This window comes from Orcinus orca, chromosome 15 (assembly GCF_937001465.1).
Source record: "Orcinus orca chromosome 15, mOrcOrc1.1, whole genome shotgun sequence".
In the NCBI taxonomy this organism is placed as follows: domain Eukaryota; kingdom Metazoa; phylum Chordata; class Mammalia; order Artiodactyla; family Delphinidae; genus Orcinus; species Orcinus orca.
Window position 1 is genome coordinate 4,223,627 of NC_064573.1, and position 16,276 is coordinate 4,239,902.

At 42.4% G+C, this 16,276-nt stretch overlaps 1 protein-coding gene across 4 annotated transcripts in view; it reads right to left on the minus strand.

The window, feature by feature from the left end:
- ZNF407 (zinc finger protein 407) overlaps positions 1-16,276 on the minus strand; it is a 428,050-nt gene that overhangs the window by 397,568 nt on the left and 14,206 nt on the right. For 3 of the 4 annotated variants that reach the window (XM_049697648.1, XM_004280012.4, XM_033406104.2), the window contains exon 2: positions 1,301-6,035. In XM_049697648.1, the coding sequence (XP_049553605.1) occupies positions 1,301-5,975 (4,675 nt within the window). In that variant the 5' untranslated portion in view covers positions 5,976-6,035. Of the gene's footprint in view, positions 1-1,300; positions 6,036-16,276 lie in introns of those variants that run through there. The other variant, XM_049697649.1, reaches the window with a different exon arrangement.

Consider the following 16,276-nt stretch of genomic DNA (forward strand, 5'->3'; position numbering starts at 1 on the left):
TCTTCCTCTTAGTTTTATTCAGTTTTATCTGCCTTAAGAGGGCATGTTAAGAAAGAACCTATTTTCTGCACACATGAACGAGCCTGATTTCTAAAACCTATCATTTCAGAAAGTGAGCGGCAACATGGTACCGACAGAGGTATTAATAAGGCCAACAAATAAGTATTTGACCTTACTCTCCAGGGGTGGTTCTACTACATGGGAAGAGCTGGGATCAAGAGTACAATGTTTATATTTACCTAGATTAACCTTATGCAGGTTGCCCTGTTACTTTCTTCAGAGAAAAACTTTTATCTATCTTTAATCACCCTAAACTATTAATAATGTTTCATACCCTTTTGTCTTCCTCCTTGTAACCGTGCACTAAGTTTCAAAAACTGCATGAATTTAAAGTATATCTTTAATAATAAGCCATTATTTAAAAGTACAGTAAAATAAACCTTACAGTTTTAATGAAAATATGTTCATTGAAATGTGAATTTATTATTCAAATCCACTCATAAATTCAACCATGGAGACAGAACTTGTCTAAGCAGAGCACAATGATTTAGAAAAGCTGTCCATTTAAAACAAAGAATGTATGGCAGGTTTATAGAAACAGTGCAGCGAATTTTAACATAAATTTAGAATAGTGGCTTATGTATTTTCCACAAAAAGTTTTTTAAAATTTCTACCTAAAATTGAACATTAAAATGGAACACTACATGTGACAGCACAGAAATTAAATCAAGTGCTACCTCCATGCAAACCAAATCCCCAGGACATATTAACTTTGAAAAGTGTTCACTAATTTTGATCCTTGAAAGCAGAATCTTGTTGCCTGGGAGTTACACTTTGGGATATAAACTATCTGGCAATGAATACATTTAAATCCCTAAAACTGTAAGAAAATTTTCATATTCCACTCTTCAAAAGCCACTTAATATGTCCTCTGAAACCCAAAGTGCCACTTAATAGACACCCTGGAAAACCAAACAACTAGGACTTAGAGACAACTGAAAAGCTGTGAGAGACAGGAATTTAACAAACGCATCAGAGGGACTAGGCTTCTTGATAAAAGAGATCTGCCAAACATCGTGCCTTTGGAATCACTAAGGCTCAATTAATTACCTTAAGAAATGCTAAGTGTCAACAAAGACTATGGCAGCGTCCAGAGCCACGGGGCAGTGGGAGGTGAACTGGGTGGAGGCCGACTGGCAAATGCAGTTAAGGACTCCACATTTGGATGGGAACAAATGTCCGAACTCTATCACTCCTCTGCACCTGGTGGGTAAAGAGAGATTTGCTGCACTTTACATACCTGTGTGAGTGCGAATGTGTGCTAGGAATGCCATCGAATTGCTACTGCGACACATCTTCCCACAATACTTGCAAACGTTCCCCTGATTTTCCTCTCTCTCGCGGTTGATTTGCTCAGTGTCTTCCACTATGTACTTATTCACCTCTCGGAGCAGTTCCTCATGCTGCCCTTTAATATGCAGAAATAAATTCTGTTCAGAATCAAAGGGCTCTGTACACTTGACACATTTAAAGGTGGCCCCTCCCTCGGGAAGCTCCTCGACGCTGGCCTGTTCATTTCTCATGTGACCAGCACTGGCCAAATGCTGATGGAGGTTGCTCTCCGTGTAGAACGACTTTCCACACAGCAGACAGTGGAAGTGTTTCTCTTTTGTAGGATGCTTCATGGCTATGTGAACATTCAGTCCACTCAAACCATCTGCTAAGAAGCCACAGTCATCACAACGAATTCGTGTGGATTCGGCAAAGGAACCGCCGTCAGATTTCTTCTTTTTCACACCTTGAGCACAGTCCTTTAAGGGCAACTCACTCATTCTCACTCCTGCTGCTATAAGCCCCTCTTCAGACTGGTCTAACAGGTCCCCATCTTCGGGGTTCTTTATCCTTATGATGGAAGAATCAAACCGGCCAAAACTGTACACGGCTTGTCCTTTATCATCAATACTGATTATAGTTTCATAAACATCAGTATTTTCAACGGTGCTATCAGAAGCTGGACCATCCTCTTCCATAATTATTTTACTTTCATGTTGGGAATTCATCAGAATCTCCTTATTCTCTAGAACGGGATCTTCTGGCACATCTTTCAAATCCCCTGAACTCTGCACACTTCCAACTTTGTTCTGACCACTGCCACCCAGGTTGAGCTCTTCTCCAGTTGCTCTCAGCATGGTGCTCTCAGCCGAATGCTCTCCTTCTAGAGCTCCGGGGCACACACGTTTGCCAAGGACTTTATCTGCCTTGTCCCCTACGTTTCCGCCATCACTCTTGCAATGTGTGTCTGGATCACTGACGTCATTCAACATACTGTGGTTTTCCTTTGCTGTCTCATAATTCAAAGCTGAGCTTCCTGAATTTTCATTCTGAAAGTTGCCTGGGGAGCCATAATTAGAGGAAATATTAAGGGACACCATCTCCTCCGGTTTTGTAACTTTATCCTTGGCAAGGGGCGGCTGGAAAGCTTCACAAAAGGAATGATCTTCGCTGAGATTAGATTCTTCCTCAGTCTCAATTTCTACAGAGCCAGGAGCGCAGAGTACTTTGGACATATCTAAATTAGTATTCTCATCCAAAATAGAACAATCAGCAGCATTTCTAGTTCTGAGAGTTTCAGAGGGTTGGTCTGAAATTATCTGAAATTCTTCAGAACTTTGCTGATGCTGCCCTTCAGGAATAATGATGGTTTTGGACATTTCTGCAGAACTGGCTTCTACGTTAGAAGAGTTCAGGTAAGACTGCCTTTTCATCTTATGTTTTTCTGTTGCTGCGTGCCTGGTCATCTCCCGCCGAGTCACAGCATAGTAATCACACGCCATGCAATAAAACGCAAACTCTCTTGTATGTTTCCGTTTTATGTGCAGTTCTAGAGAAGGAGAAGAGTAAGCGTTAAACTCACAGCGCGCACATTTGTTATCTCCTGTACCTGTGTCATCTCCCTGGGAGCAGGCATTGCCCTGATGGATAAGGTCCTCTGGTTCTAGAGACGTTTGTTCCTTTCTCTCAAGAATGTGACCGTTAGTTTCCCCATCTGTAGAATGAAATACATTCTCAACGTCGACTTCAACTGGATTCCCTTGCTCTAGTACTGGCTTTTCCGAAACAGAGGTGTCTGCTTCAGCTGACTCGTTGGCAGGTACATCCGAAACTGCTGAAGTGGTGTTCTTCCTACAGGCTTCAGGGTTCCCCCCTTCCGGGCCAACAATGATATCTGAACTTGGTTTTCCACTCGCTTCTATTTCTACACGTCCTTTATGTTTCTTGGTGGCACAATGACGTTCCATGTCTCCCTTAGTTACAGTATAATACTTACACACTTTGCATAAATAACTGTACTGGTGACTGTGTTTTCGTCTAATGTGCACGGTCAAGTTTGTAATACTCGAGGCCAAAAGACCACAGTGTGAACACGTCCGTGAGATGTTACCTTTAGGTCTCCCTCTCTTTGGGGCAGTGGTCAAAGTTAATTCAGCCTCTTTGGTGATTACACCAGATTGTGACAGTTCCTGGGGAAGGAGGATGCTCTTGTCGAGACAGGTGTGCTCCTGGAATTGCACACCTTCCACATGGCCTTCTATCCTTCCATTCCCAGAAATGGTAAACTCTTCTTTTTTGTCATTTGCACCTATGCAGACCCTTTCAATACATTCTTCAAAGCTTAAGCCAATATTATTTTTCTTAGCATTTTCAAGATGTTTGCTTCTCTTAATGTGTTTCTCCATTCCTTCTTTGCTCAATGAGTAAAGATTACATGCCTTACACAGAAAGTGATAGTCTTGACCATGGCGGAGCTTTATGTGTCTTGTGAGAACAGTGGAAGATCTTGTTTTATAAAAACACTTCTTACACTGAAACTGAGGCTTATTCGCATGTCTTACTTCATTTCCATGGCTTACCCTGGACTGAACTGGCTCTTCCTGAGCTGCTTTTCCTGACTCACTCACAGAATCTTTTGTATTTTCTGATTCTAAAGTACTTAAAGGTAAAGTCTGTAAAACCAAATCATTGTTAAATGGTTGAGAAGTCTTTGGCTGACCCAACAAGTGAATGTGCTTCTCAGTTGTCTTGTGTTCCTCCATGTCTTTCTCAGACGAGAAGCACAGATCACAAGGCGTGCAAAGGAAACCTCTACTGTGCTTTTCCTTCATGTGGTCTCTCAGGTACATTTCATTCAAGGAAGTAAAGGAACAACACTGACAACTGAGGCCGGGGGCGGTCTGCTGATGCTGGTTATTGTGCGAGTGTGCATCCAAGTCCCTCCTGGACGCAGTGGAAAAGCCACATGTCTGGCAGTGAGACTGCATCTCTCCTGCGTGGCTCCTCTTCACATGGATTTCCAACTCTGTCCTGTTTGTGGCTGTGTGTCCACAGTCTGTACACGTACACAACACCTGGTCATCAGAAGGCAGCCTCACCGTCACCGAGTCAAAGGAGCATGGGAGATGGGAGCTTCTCCTGTCTTGCTTCAGGTCCTGGGTCTCTGCGGATGTGACGCACAGACCCTGGACGCTGCCACTGGTTTCTGCATGCTGGGGTGTTGACTCAGCATCACTTGTTTTCATCTGTGTTCTAAAGTGTTTCAAGCACAGCCTCTGAGTTTCAGTAGTGCCTCTTTTGTTAACTCCTAAAAGAGTGAACCTTTTCTTCGCCTGGCCCCTTAGGGCGAAAGCGCCGCTGCGTCGTCGGAAGCTGCTGCCCAGCATGAGGACGTTCCGCTCAGGTCTGGGTCTTGAGGACGTACTGACACCGTGGGCTGCCTGGAGGGTGTTTCTGGTAGATTCCAATTTCTCTAGGAGACCCTCTGAGGTGACTAAGGCTCCTAACTTTTTACTCTGGTTTTCAGGATTCCGAGGTGTATCGAGGGAGGTTACATTTTCTTCAACAATCTCTACTTTTTCTGGTGAAGTACTCCTGGATGGCATCATTTCAACCAGCAACTCACTGCCATTTCCACTTTGTTTAGAAATGCTTCCTCTGAAATCTTTAAATTTGCTTCCAACGTTTCGTAATCCTTTTGAACCGCCATTCTTTGCTATTGGCTTAGACGCTCTTGGCTTTGTGCGAACACTTTTTGTTCCCATGGGACATGGCTTCTTAGGAAAAGGCTGTTTGGTTAAGATCTGTACAAACCCTCCACGAGCAGCAAGGTTCTGACGCCGGAGATGTGTTTTGCCGAGATAGTGTGCGTTCAACAGGTTCTCCTCCACACACTGAAAGCCACAGAGGTCACAAGAAAAGACCCTCTGCGGCCCGTGCGCCTGCCTGACGTGCACATGTAAGGCCGTGCTGCTCTCTGCTTTGTGGCCACAGGGGCCGCAGGCGTGGTCCTCAGGCTGCTGCATGTGACACTCGGCATGCTTCTCCAAATCGGAGCAGGAAACAAACGAGTGACCACATGCGCCGCACTGCAGAACTGCATCCACACTTCCGAGGGTACTGCTCGCAGGCATCTCGTTCTGAGGGAAGGGAAGCTCTCTTCCTGGATCAAGGAAAACCATTTCCTGAGCGGGCTTCTTCTCAGCATCTGTTTCCAGAGAAGCAGCGTCCGTGGGGCTAACACTGCAGGGGGCGGCAAAGGCACCAGGAAGACACACGCCTCCATCAGGGTCACTAAGGAGGGCCCCCACCCCTGTCCCCGCCAACGGGACACCCGCTTCCGGGCCTGAGCCCTCAGGCCTCTCTGACCCAGGGATGCCCAGCTCTCCTGACTGGAGGGGCTCTGCCTCAGCTAATTTCATTCTCTTGGAAGCGTGTTCATTTCCATCATTCCCCACGACAGCGCTGTCAAAGTCCGATGACTCTAAAAAGCCTCTTTTGCTTGTGGAATTTTCAGAGGAATCTGCTATCACCTCAGATACAGGCCCACAATCTACATCATGGGGTGAACTATTTCTCAAGTCTTTTGCTTCTTTGTTTACACTGTCATCCTCATCATTCTCTGGTTTCTTCTCAGTATCCATCACTAATAAAGTGCTGATGATGCTTCTTGTGTCAGGGGTGGCTCACTGGGCACACATAACCTGGGAAGAAAATAAAAACGGTATAAAACCTTTGAACATAAAGAAAAGACACACAAGTTAGTCGAAAAGTCGACATAAAGTGACACACTAGACGAAAAATATCATAAAATTAGCCTCGAGGTCTCCTTTACATTGAGATGGATTTGATCGCGTGTGCAAAGTCCTTTATGAAATGCATGAAATCAGATTTGGGGCATACCACATCATCATACTGCTGACTCAGGAAGCAATGCTACATTACTTTGATAGAAAAAGTAATTTTCAACCAGCTTACAAAAAAACTCCCATGTTTTAATTCTTTTTACTGGTACATTTCAATTTACTACTTAAAAAAAAAAACAGAGAAGCCCTCTTTTCAAAGTACATTTCCATGAACTCCCATTCTGTAGAACAGATTAAACAAAAACTGCTGTAATACAAGTCAGGGAGCCAGCCCTCCCCCTCTTTAGCTTCCCAACAGAAGCCCAAGTCCCAGTGTAAAGAAAACATAATTTTAAAACAACTGCTTCATCCTCTTCCCCTAGAGCAAAGAGTCTGACTATCATCCTTCTAAGTACATTCTAATTAACAACATGCATATGCTCATCATACATCATCGTTCATGTTCAAGCACTGTTGCCAATGAACAGCCACTCCTGTTCCAGGTGTCAATCACCAATGTCTTCATCTAACAGTCATTTTGTGTTGTCTTAAGGTTAAGAGGTTAAGGGGAAATGTCACTGATAGAGTAGAATTAATAACGTAAATTTTAGTGGGGGGAGGAAGAATTTTATTGAATAAAATGCTTTAAAATCAATAACATTGATTTTATTTTTCATTATGCTATTTAATTCAATTAAAACATATCATTTTCCATTTACTTTACACCATGAATGGAATTCTCAGCCAAATGCCATTTGATTTGATGTTAATTAAAAGTATTACTCATCAAGTATTATGGCCTCAAAGCTAATGGTAACTATTTTTAACTATTTTAACCATTTTTTTTTTGTTTTTCTGTCACGATGACAAACCAAATGAAGGCTGTTGTTCTGACTCTGCTAAAAGTAGGGACTAGAAATTATATATAAGATAATGACACCAAAAGCATGAGTAACAATAGAAAAAATTAATAAACTGGTCTTTATCAAAATTAACAGCTTCAGGGCTTCCCTGGTGGCGCGGTGGTTGGGAATCTGCCTGCTGATGCAGGGGACGTGGGTTCGTGCCCCGGTCCAGGAGGATCGCACATGCCGCGGAGTGGCTGGGCCTGTGAGCCATGGCCGCTGGGCCTGTGAGCCATGGCCGCTGGGCCTGCACATCCGGAGCCTGTGCTCCACGGCGGGAGAGGCCACGGCAGAGTGGGAGGCCCGTGTACCGCAAAAAAAAAAAAAAAAATTAAAAGCTTCAAATGACATTATCTTCAAAGACCACCAAAAAGAAGTGAAAAGACGAGCCACAGGATGGGAAAAATGTTCTGCAAATCAATATCTGATACAGGACTTAATCTAGAATATATAAAAAAGAAATCTTGTAACTCAATGATTTTTTAAAAATCCAATTTTAAAAGGAGCTGAGGGGCTTCCCTGGTGGTGCAGTGGTTAAGAATCCGCCTGCCAATGCAGGCGACACAGGTTCGAGCCCTGGTCCGGGAAGATCCCACATGCCGCAGAGTAACTAAGCCCGTGCACCACAACTACTGAGCCTGCACTCTAGAGCCCGTGAGCCACAACTATTGAAGCTCTCGTGCCTAGAGCCTGTGCTCCGCAACAAGAGAAGCCACCACAGTGAGAAGCCCACGCACCGCAAAGAGGAGCCCCTGTTCGCTGCAACTAGAGAAAGCCCGTGCGCAGCTATGAAGACCCAACACAGCCACAAAGACCCAACGCAGCCAAAAGTTAATAAAAAAAATGTTTAAAGGAAAGGAGCTGAATATACATTTCCCCAAAGAAGATATGCAAATGGCCAAAAAGCACATGAAAACATACTCTACATGAGCAGTCATCAGAGAAATGCAAATCAAAACTATAATGCGACACCCACTACGATGGCTAGAATCAAAAAGTCAGATAAGGGACTTCCCTGGTGGTCCAGTGGGTAACACTCCACACTCCCAGTGCAGGGGGCCCAGGTTCGACCCCTGGTCAGGGAACTAGATCCCACATGCATGCCACAGCTAAGAGTCCACATGCCGCAACTAAAACCCGGCGCAGCCAAAAATGAATAATAAATTAAAAAGAAAAATTTTAAAACATCAGGTAATAACAAGTGTTGGTGAGGATGTGGAGAAATCAGAACACTCATACAATGCTAGTGGAGATGTAAAATGATGATGCCACTTTGGAAAAGAGTCTGGCAGCTCCTCAAAAGATTAAACACAGTGTATCTTATGGCCCAGCAATTCCACTCCTAGGTATATGCCCAACAGAAATAAAAACATACGCCCACACAAAAACTTGGACACAAATTTTTACAGCCGTATTATCCACAATAGCCAGGAGGTAGAAAGAACCCAAATGTTCAGCAACAGAATAATGGGTAAACAAAATGAGGTACATCCGTACAACAGAATGTTAATCGGCCACAAAAAGAATGAAGTATTAATACAAACCACGATATGGATGAACTTTGGAAACATTACGCTAAGTGAAGGAAGCCAGTTGCAAAAGACCACATACTATATGATTCCTTTTATAAGAAATACCCAGAATAGGCAAATCTATAGAGACAGAAAGTAGAATAGTGGTTCCTTAGGGCTGGGCGGGAGCACAGGACAGGAGATGGGAGACAGTGGGGTAGTGGTGGTGGATAATATCTAAAAGGTGATGAAGACATTCTAAAATTTACTGTGGTGATGGTTGCACATGTCTGTGAGTATACTTAAATCCATTAAATCATAGTATGAATGGGTGAATTGTATGGTATGTGAATATCCAAATAAAGTTGCTTAAAAATGTATAAATTATCATATGTAATTTACATACAAAAATATCTTGTATTTATTACAATATAATATAGTAACATATTGTATCACTCTTATAAAAGAGTGAAAAAGATAAATGTATATAGTTTTATTACACTTACAAGATGTACAACATCAGATCACCATTTCTTCAGAATGTGTTCCAGAAAAGATAAATTATATAAAAGGTCAATAGGTGTTTTGAGGGGAAAAAATATTCCTGGTCAAATAAGTGTAGAAAACTCTGGTTTAAACAAGTGTCTTTATCACAGAATTTGTCAGTACATAAGTTTTTCCCAAACTAATTTCATTACAGAGCCCTTTGTTTATAAAGAATCAAGAGGCCAGTGTTCCAAAGGACCGTTTAGAAAATGCTGTTTTAGATAAAGCATTGGGTTTGCTATTCAACGTTTGTAATGCAACAGTAAAAGGAGGAAAGAAAGTAAGAAAGAATGAATCATGTGTCTGTTCCAAAATCTTCACTTAGGGCCTACTGTATGCCAAGTTATTTTTGGTTGTACTAGATACTGGAATTAAAGCAAAGAAAAAACAAAATCTCTGCCTTGCATTTTAAGGGGTGAGACTTTTTTTTTCAACAGATATATTGTCCAGTCCAGGACATCGACTTCTGGTCAAGAGTCACAGGGACTGGACTTACTCTCATGCATGAAACAAATAAAAAAGAAAAAAACAGAATCTATGAAACAACAGCACAAGACACTGGAGATCGGGCACCAAAAGATAGTGATCCTGAGAGATGAGAAACAAACCAGGTGAGCGCCAGCTTACTGCCTGAAGAATGGACGCAGGCCACAGACAGAGCCCAGGGACCTCCCAGCAGAGAGGAGGGCAGCTAGAGCTTGTGGGGCAGAGTAAAGGAGAGGAGAGATGGCAGAAAGAGAAACCCAGAGAGCTGCTGAGGGTCCCTCAGGACTGTCCCTCTCAAGACAGAGGACACTGCCTTCTCCCCCCAGAACTCTCTCAAGCCCTTCACGCTCAGTCCCCGTAACCCACTCCCCTCCCCGCTCCCGCACCCCGCACCCGGAGGCAACCGCCGCTCAGAATTCTTCCACAATAGATTAGTTTTGCCTGTTCCAGAAGTTCATACAAATGACATCAGGCAATATATACACTTCTGGCGGGAAGGAGGGTCTGGCTTCTTCCGCTCAGCACAATGTCTGTGTTGCATGGGTCAGCAATGTGCTCCACTTCGGTGCTGAGCACTATTCCACCACACAGATTTACAATCCTGTTGACGGACACTGAGCTACTTCCTTTTTGGGCTGTTATGATAAAGCTGCTATAAATATTCTTGCACAAGTCTTTCATGAACATAGATTTTCATTTCTTTTATGTAAACACCTAGGGGTGGCCTTGCTGGGCTAGAGGGCAGATGTGTGTGCTTAACTGTATGAGAAATTGCCTGACTGATGTTCAAAGTGGCTGTACTGTTTTATACGGCCACCAGCAGTGTCAAGAATTGTGACTGATCCACTTCCTCACCAACATTTGACACCGTCAGCCTTTTCAATTTTAGTCTTTCTAGTGAGTGTGTGTGAAGTTACTCTGCATTTCCCCGGTAACTAGCGATGGTGCTGAATAATGCTACATGCTTTGCAAAGTCCTTGTTAGCCTTTGGCCCGTTTCTTACATCACTTGTCTGTTTTATTATTGAGCCTATGTGTTCTGGATATAAATCCTTTGTCAGATACACGTTTTACAAATATTTTCTCCCTTTCCATTTTATAAATGTTGTCTTTTGATAAGCAGAAGTTTTAAATTTTGATGAAATCAATTTTTTCCTTGTTCTGGTTATTTACGTGTCTAGCTTGCTTTCTGTCTCCCAAGCTAGAATGTAAGGGTCTGGTTTATTTTATCCACTCACATGTCCCAAGAGCCTAGATCAATTCCAAGCACACAACAGGTACTAGAATGAACAAATATCTCACTGTGAAATAAGGAATGTATCCTATCTAAGTATTTATTGATGAAATGAAAAGTGTGAGATACACTTTAAAATGGTCCAGGAAAGGAGCCTAGCGAAGGCTAGGTACCGACAGTGCTGAAAGCTGAGTGACAGTTACATGGGGATTCAGTATGCCATTCTATCAATTTTCTATGTGTTTGCATACATATATGTTTGAAAACGTCCATAACAGGAGTTATTTTAAAAAACCTTTTAACGCTTAATCTAAAACGGTGAGAATTTCTTTCAATAACGAGTCCTTTCATCTCCTCCTCTTCCGACACCGCTGTGGCCCACGGCTACACCACCTTCGGACACTAGCAGGTGCACATGCACAGAACACACAAACACCAACCCACGGAAGACCCACACACGTACAACTATTCAGAGTCAATGCTATATAGACGGCACATGACTCATATATTTTTGGAGACAAAAGAATGACTATATTAATATGCAGAAGCAAAATAATGAGGCTCTTCATTATCTCCTATATAATGGCTCCAAAAATTCTAAAACAAAAGGAGAAAATGTTTCTACATCTGTTATTTCCCAATTGACTTTTGAAATTAATGAAATAACTCAACATCTCATTATACCAAGAAAGAACAACAAACATTCAACAAATATATATATATTGAGTTGCCTAGAAAATGAAAGAACTATAATGATACAAACACATCCTTTGCCCTCAGCAGGCTCATACTCTATTAGGAGCCATGTGACATATATCGAAAGGAACTCTAATACAAGGCCACATATGGTCACGTGTGTGATATAAACTAAGAACTACAGCAGTATAAATGAGCAAGGGACCATACTGCCAAGTAGACTATTTGGTTAAAAGAGCAGAAATATCATTTGAGCTAAACCCCAGGACACTAAAACTGTTTTCTTCTTTTGTTGAGGGGGCAGGTAGGAACAGTTAAACATTTCAAGCAGAAAAAAGGGATTAGCAAAGCCGCAAAGCACATGCAATGAGCATGTGAGACTGTCAGCAGTGCAGACAGCTACAGCCCTGGCTTTCTACTGCAGGGCAACTTAAAACCCAGGCAGATGACCAACATCACATCATAGGAGGCTCCGAATTAAGAACTGGAACTTATTCAGTAGTGTCAGTGGGGAGTCACCAAAACACAGCACTGCTTCAGGAAGACTCATTTTTCAGTATGCAGGACATATCATGGGTAGAGAAAGTCTAGAGGCAGAAAGAGCACATTATAATAATAGTTTAAGTTATAAGGCCTGAACTAGAATGACATCAGTTAAGTGGGAGTGCAAGGTGATTTAGTAAGTATCTTAAAGTGATCTAGAAGGGACTCAACAGAAATGAGGAACCTTTTATATATTTTTTTTCTTTTTTTTTTTTTAAAAAGAAAAACCTTTATCAGAAAGCTTATTAGGTTATTATAGCAGAATTCAAAAATTACCCAACTGGGAAAGTTCAAGGACCCTTTTCTGGAGGCAGATTTAATTCATTCACTCAACATTTATGGAAAGCCTACCATGTACCAGAAAGCACCTTTAATTCTCTGTGAACAAAGCGAAACAACAGGACAGGCATGGGACTCACTGTCAACACTCAAAGTAAGTAAGGCAGAATCCCTGTTCTTTCTGAAAGTCCTGGTACTTGTACCCATTGGAGAAGCCAGTGAGTCTCCGATTTCTTCCCACAGCAGGTTTCAAAATTCAGAAGACTTAGTAGGTATTTAGACTAAAATAATGAGATATATTAAACCAAATCTTCTTAAAGCATACGGTTCCTACACAAATTCATCAATTACCATTCAACACACATCCTCACTGTGCCAAAGATTTTCAAATATGCAATTCCATTTATAGTTTCTACTCTCACTCAAATTCTCAACTAGTAGTTGCTCCTCAACTAAAAATAAATAAATAAATACATTTTATATAGTGATCTTCAATTTTACCTATAAAAAATTATTAGCTCACCAAGAAAATGTCCCAAAAGAAAATCTCTGCTCTAACTGAAACAGTCTCTGCTACAGTTTAAAAACAAAAGAAAATTTTAAAAGTGCAAGAAAGAAATCAAAACATGCATATACTTTTAAAGAACAATAATAAGAACCTAGAAAAATGGTACAGATGAACCGGTTTGCAGGGCAGAAATTGAGACACAGATGTAGAGAACAAACGTATGGACACCAACAGGGGAAAGCGGCGGGGGATGGTGGTGGTAGTGGGATGAATTGGGCAGTTGTGATTGACATGTAGACACTGATGTGTATAAAGCTGATGACTAATAAGGACCTGCTGTATAAAAAAATAAATTAAATAAAATTTTAAAATTAAAAAAAAAAGAACAATAATAAAACAAATCAATAGCAGCATTCTGATGACACCTGGTGGCCATTTCTCACAGGAAGTTTTTTTTCAGCATTTTTAAGAAAGTATTCCAGAAACTAGTAGAGAAACATACCAGCTATTCGACCATTTCATATGCTAACCTTACTGTGGGCAGCACGGATGAAATTTTCCCCTTTCACTCCACCTCTCGCCTTCGTGTCTCTCTTCACCCCGTTCCTCTTTCGTGCTGAGTGTACGTAAGCGAGGCTGAGCTCTGTCTCTCACACGCAGGGACACGCTCGCCAGGAGTAGGACGAGGCCATCCACACAGGAGACCAGCTCTCCCCACCTGCACCCCAGGCCAGCTCACCCTCATCCCTCCTAGACTGACCCAAATTCCTGATGCAAACGCTGTGAAGTTGGCACGCGTTGGCACCAGGCCAAGAGTAAATTCACAGCAGGGAGCACGTGTGTGGCAGGGCAGGTGTGCACACACAGGCATATACAGAAACTCCGGATGGCCTTCACCCTTTCCCTTTGGGCCTGGGAGGTCAAGGTAGGGCAGGTAAAACGCCCTACGAGCCTATTATGATGTGCAGTGGCGACAGCTGAGACAAGAATAAAGGGAAATTAGCGGACTACTCAGATGTCTTTCTTAATCTACCATTTCAACTGGACTTTTGATTGAAAATACATCTCTTACCATTATACTATCACTAACTTAATACAGTACCACCACATCCCTATGGAGAGGCTGCTAATGAGAAACTCTGAAGCATCAGTTGTCCTTACAAACACCAAGTGCATAACATAAGGGTAATTAAAAGGGTACTTTACTTTATGTAATCCTCCTCTCACCAAACTCTCCCATCAGAAGCATCAATGCCTAACAGAGACCACAAAACAAAGCATCTGATCCTACCCCCAAAAAAAAAAAACCACTTTTCTATGAAAATGCTCACAAGTTGAATAATTTCTTCCATGACAAAAGAGTATAATGTTAACACCCTAAAAACCATTTACTAGATAACACTGGAGGCAATCTACCACAAATGGATGTGTAACATAGTTGTGGTTCATCTGCAATGGGACTGGCACGTGAATCCTGGGTCCACTAAAGCCCACCTCCTCACTGTCCCAAGAACTGGCTGCAATGCTCTCCTCAGCTATGTGTGTGAACCTGTGCTTCTCCCCACCCAGGAAAATGCCTGTGGTGGTTCAAAATGAGTCCACAGAATTCTCTGACGCTCCCGGTAAAGGGTGGGGCTAGCCCTCACCTTGGTGTAGGCTGGCCTGATGGCCTGCCTAGGAAGGGACAGAAATAGCGGGAGTGAGGGTGCCCCACCATGCTTCGGGCCTTCCCCCTTCCCTTGATGGTACCCTGTTGGGGAAGCGGGACAGCACCCCTGCAGCCCACAATGGGGGCTCCAGGAGGTGGCGAGGGACTGAAGCTTCACTACCAAGAGCCAGAAGAACTCTGACGACAGCGACGAGGGAGCAGCTCCTCCAGCCCCAGGAGAGCCTTCAGGCACTTCAGGGACGGCGGCCCACGAGAGACCTGGCGCACAGCCACCCAGGTGAGCCCACTCCCAAATCCCTGGCCGCAGAAACTGGCTTGAAGCCCCATGTTTTGACGTAATTTGTTACATAGCACTGGACTGCTAATATAATGCCTGTTCTCTCCCTTTACACCCTGCCAGGAACAGACCGGCTCAAGTTCACCCCTCCTTTATATGTAGTTTATACATAATTTCCTTTCCTATATGCTCCAACCTTTAACAGGAATCTTCTGTACTAGCAAAAGAGTATTAAGCTACACAAGAGGAGGTCAATAAATGTTAAGTGAAGTATACTCCGAAATGCATATCGAGGGCAGAATTCCTAACAAACTTCCATAAGATTTTAGAACTTAAGAAACTGACATTTACATTGATGCCTCTCCCACTACCAAAATCAGATCTTATATAGCTTACAGTGAAAAAGTGGTGTAATAAAATCAAGAGTTATTAAAGAGATAAGGTGGAATTTTAAATTTAGATTTGTATGGAATAAAAGAAAAGTCCTAATATTTCTGAAAGACCTGCTCATTTTGGAGGAGGCTTTTCCTTCTTATAAGCCCTGCTAGAGTCGAGTTGGTAGCAGCCTACAACCTAACATTCCCCAAACCTGAGGAGGCGGCCCATGCAGTAAACCCATGGACAGCCACAAGTCATCATCGGGGCTGAACAGGCCGCAATCCTGGCCCCCAGACTGCGTAACTCCCACACCTTCCCCTGGCAGGAGGCATCCAAGCTCAGGAGATGTAGGGGTCTCCGGCCACAGGACCTGTACCTGGTTAAGCTTCACCTCCAAAGCATCTCACATGCCATGTCCAGCTTAATCCTAAAAAGAACCTTCCCCAGCCAGTCCAAGGACGCACTGAAGACAAGCAGGCTAGAACTATGTGCTCCTAAGCCCAAATGGTCAGAGTAAAGTAAAACTATCAGATGGAGAAAAAAATTCTCACTCAAGTCAGAATAGAATATTGTTTCTATTCCAGGGGTACCCACGGTCTATTTCAAATATCCAATTTGATCCTGTGTGCAAGTTAAAAATTAGAATATTTCTTTAGTGCCTAAGTGAGAGCTAAAACAATCACGAAAAAGTCATACTAAAAGGGATCAAACCATGGTAACCATAACAGAATAAGTAGGTCATCATCCCTTCATCAAAGATTGCCACCTTTCCAATACTACTTGTGAAGATGTATTAATACTAATAAAAAAACAAATCACAGGACAAAAATAAACTGTAAAGTTAGCTCAGCCTTCTTACCTGGCTATTTCTTTTTTTTAAATCTTCCTACACTTCAAGTACTATTTTCCAAATACGTTAATTGATCCCGTAATAAAGTTAATTTTATGACTATCTTATATCAACCATCTCTGACAAATGTACCTTTTGTGGTATTTAATATATCTCCTTTCAAAAAGTATTTTTAATATCAATGTTTTGCTAGTATTTCTAATTGTTTTGATTTTTTTA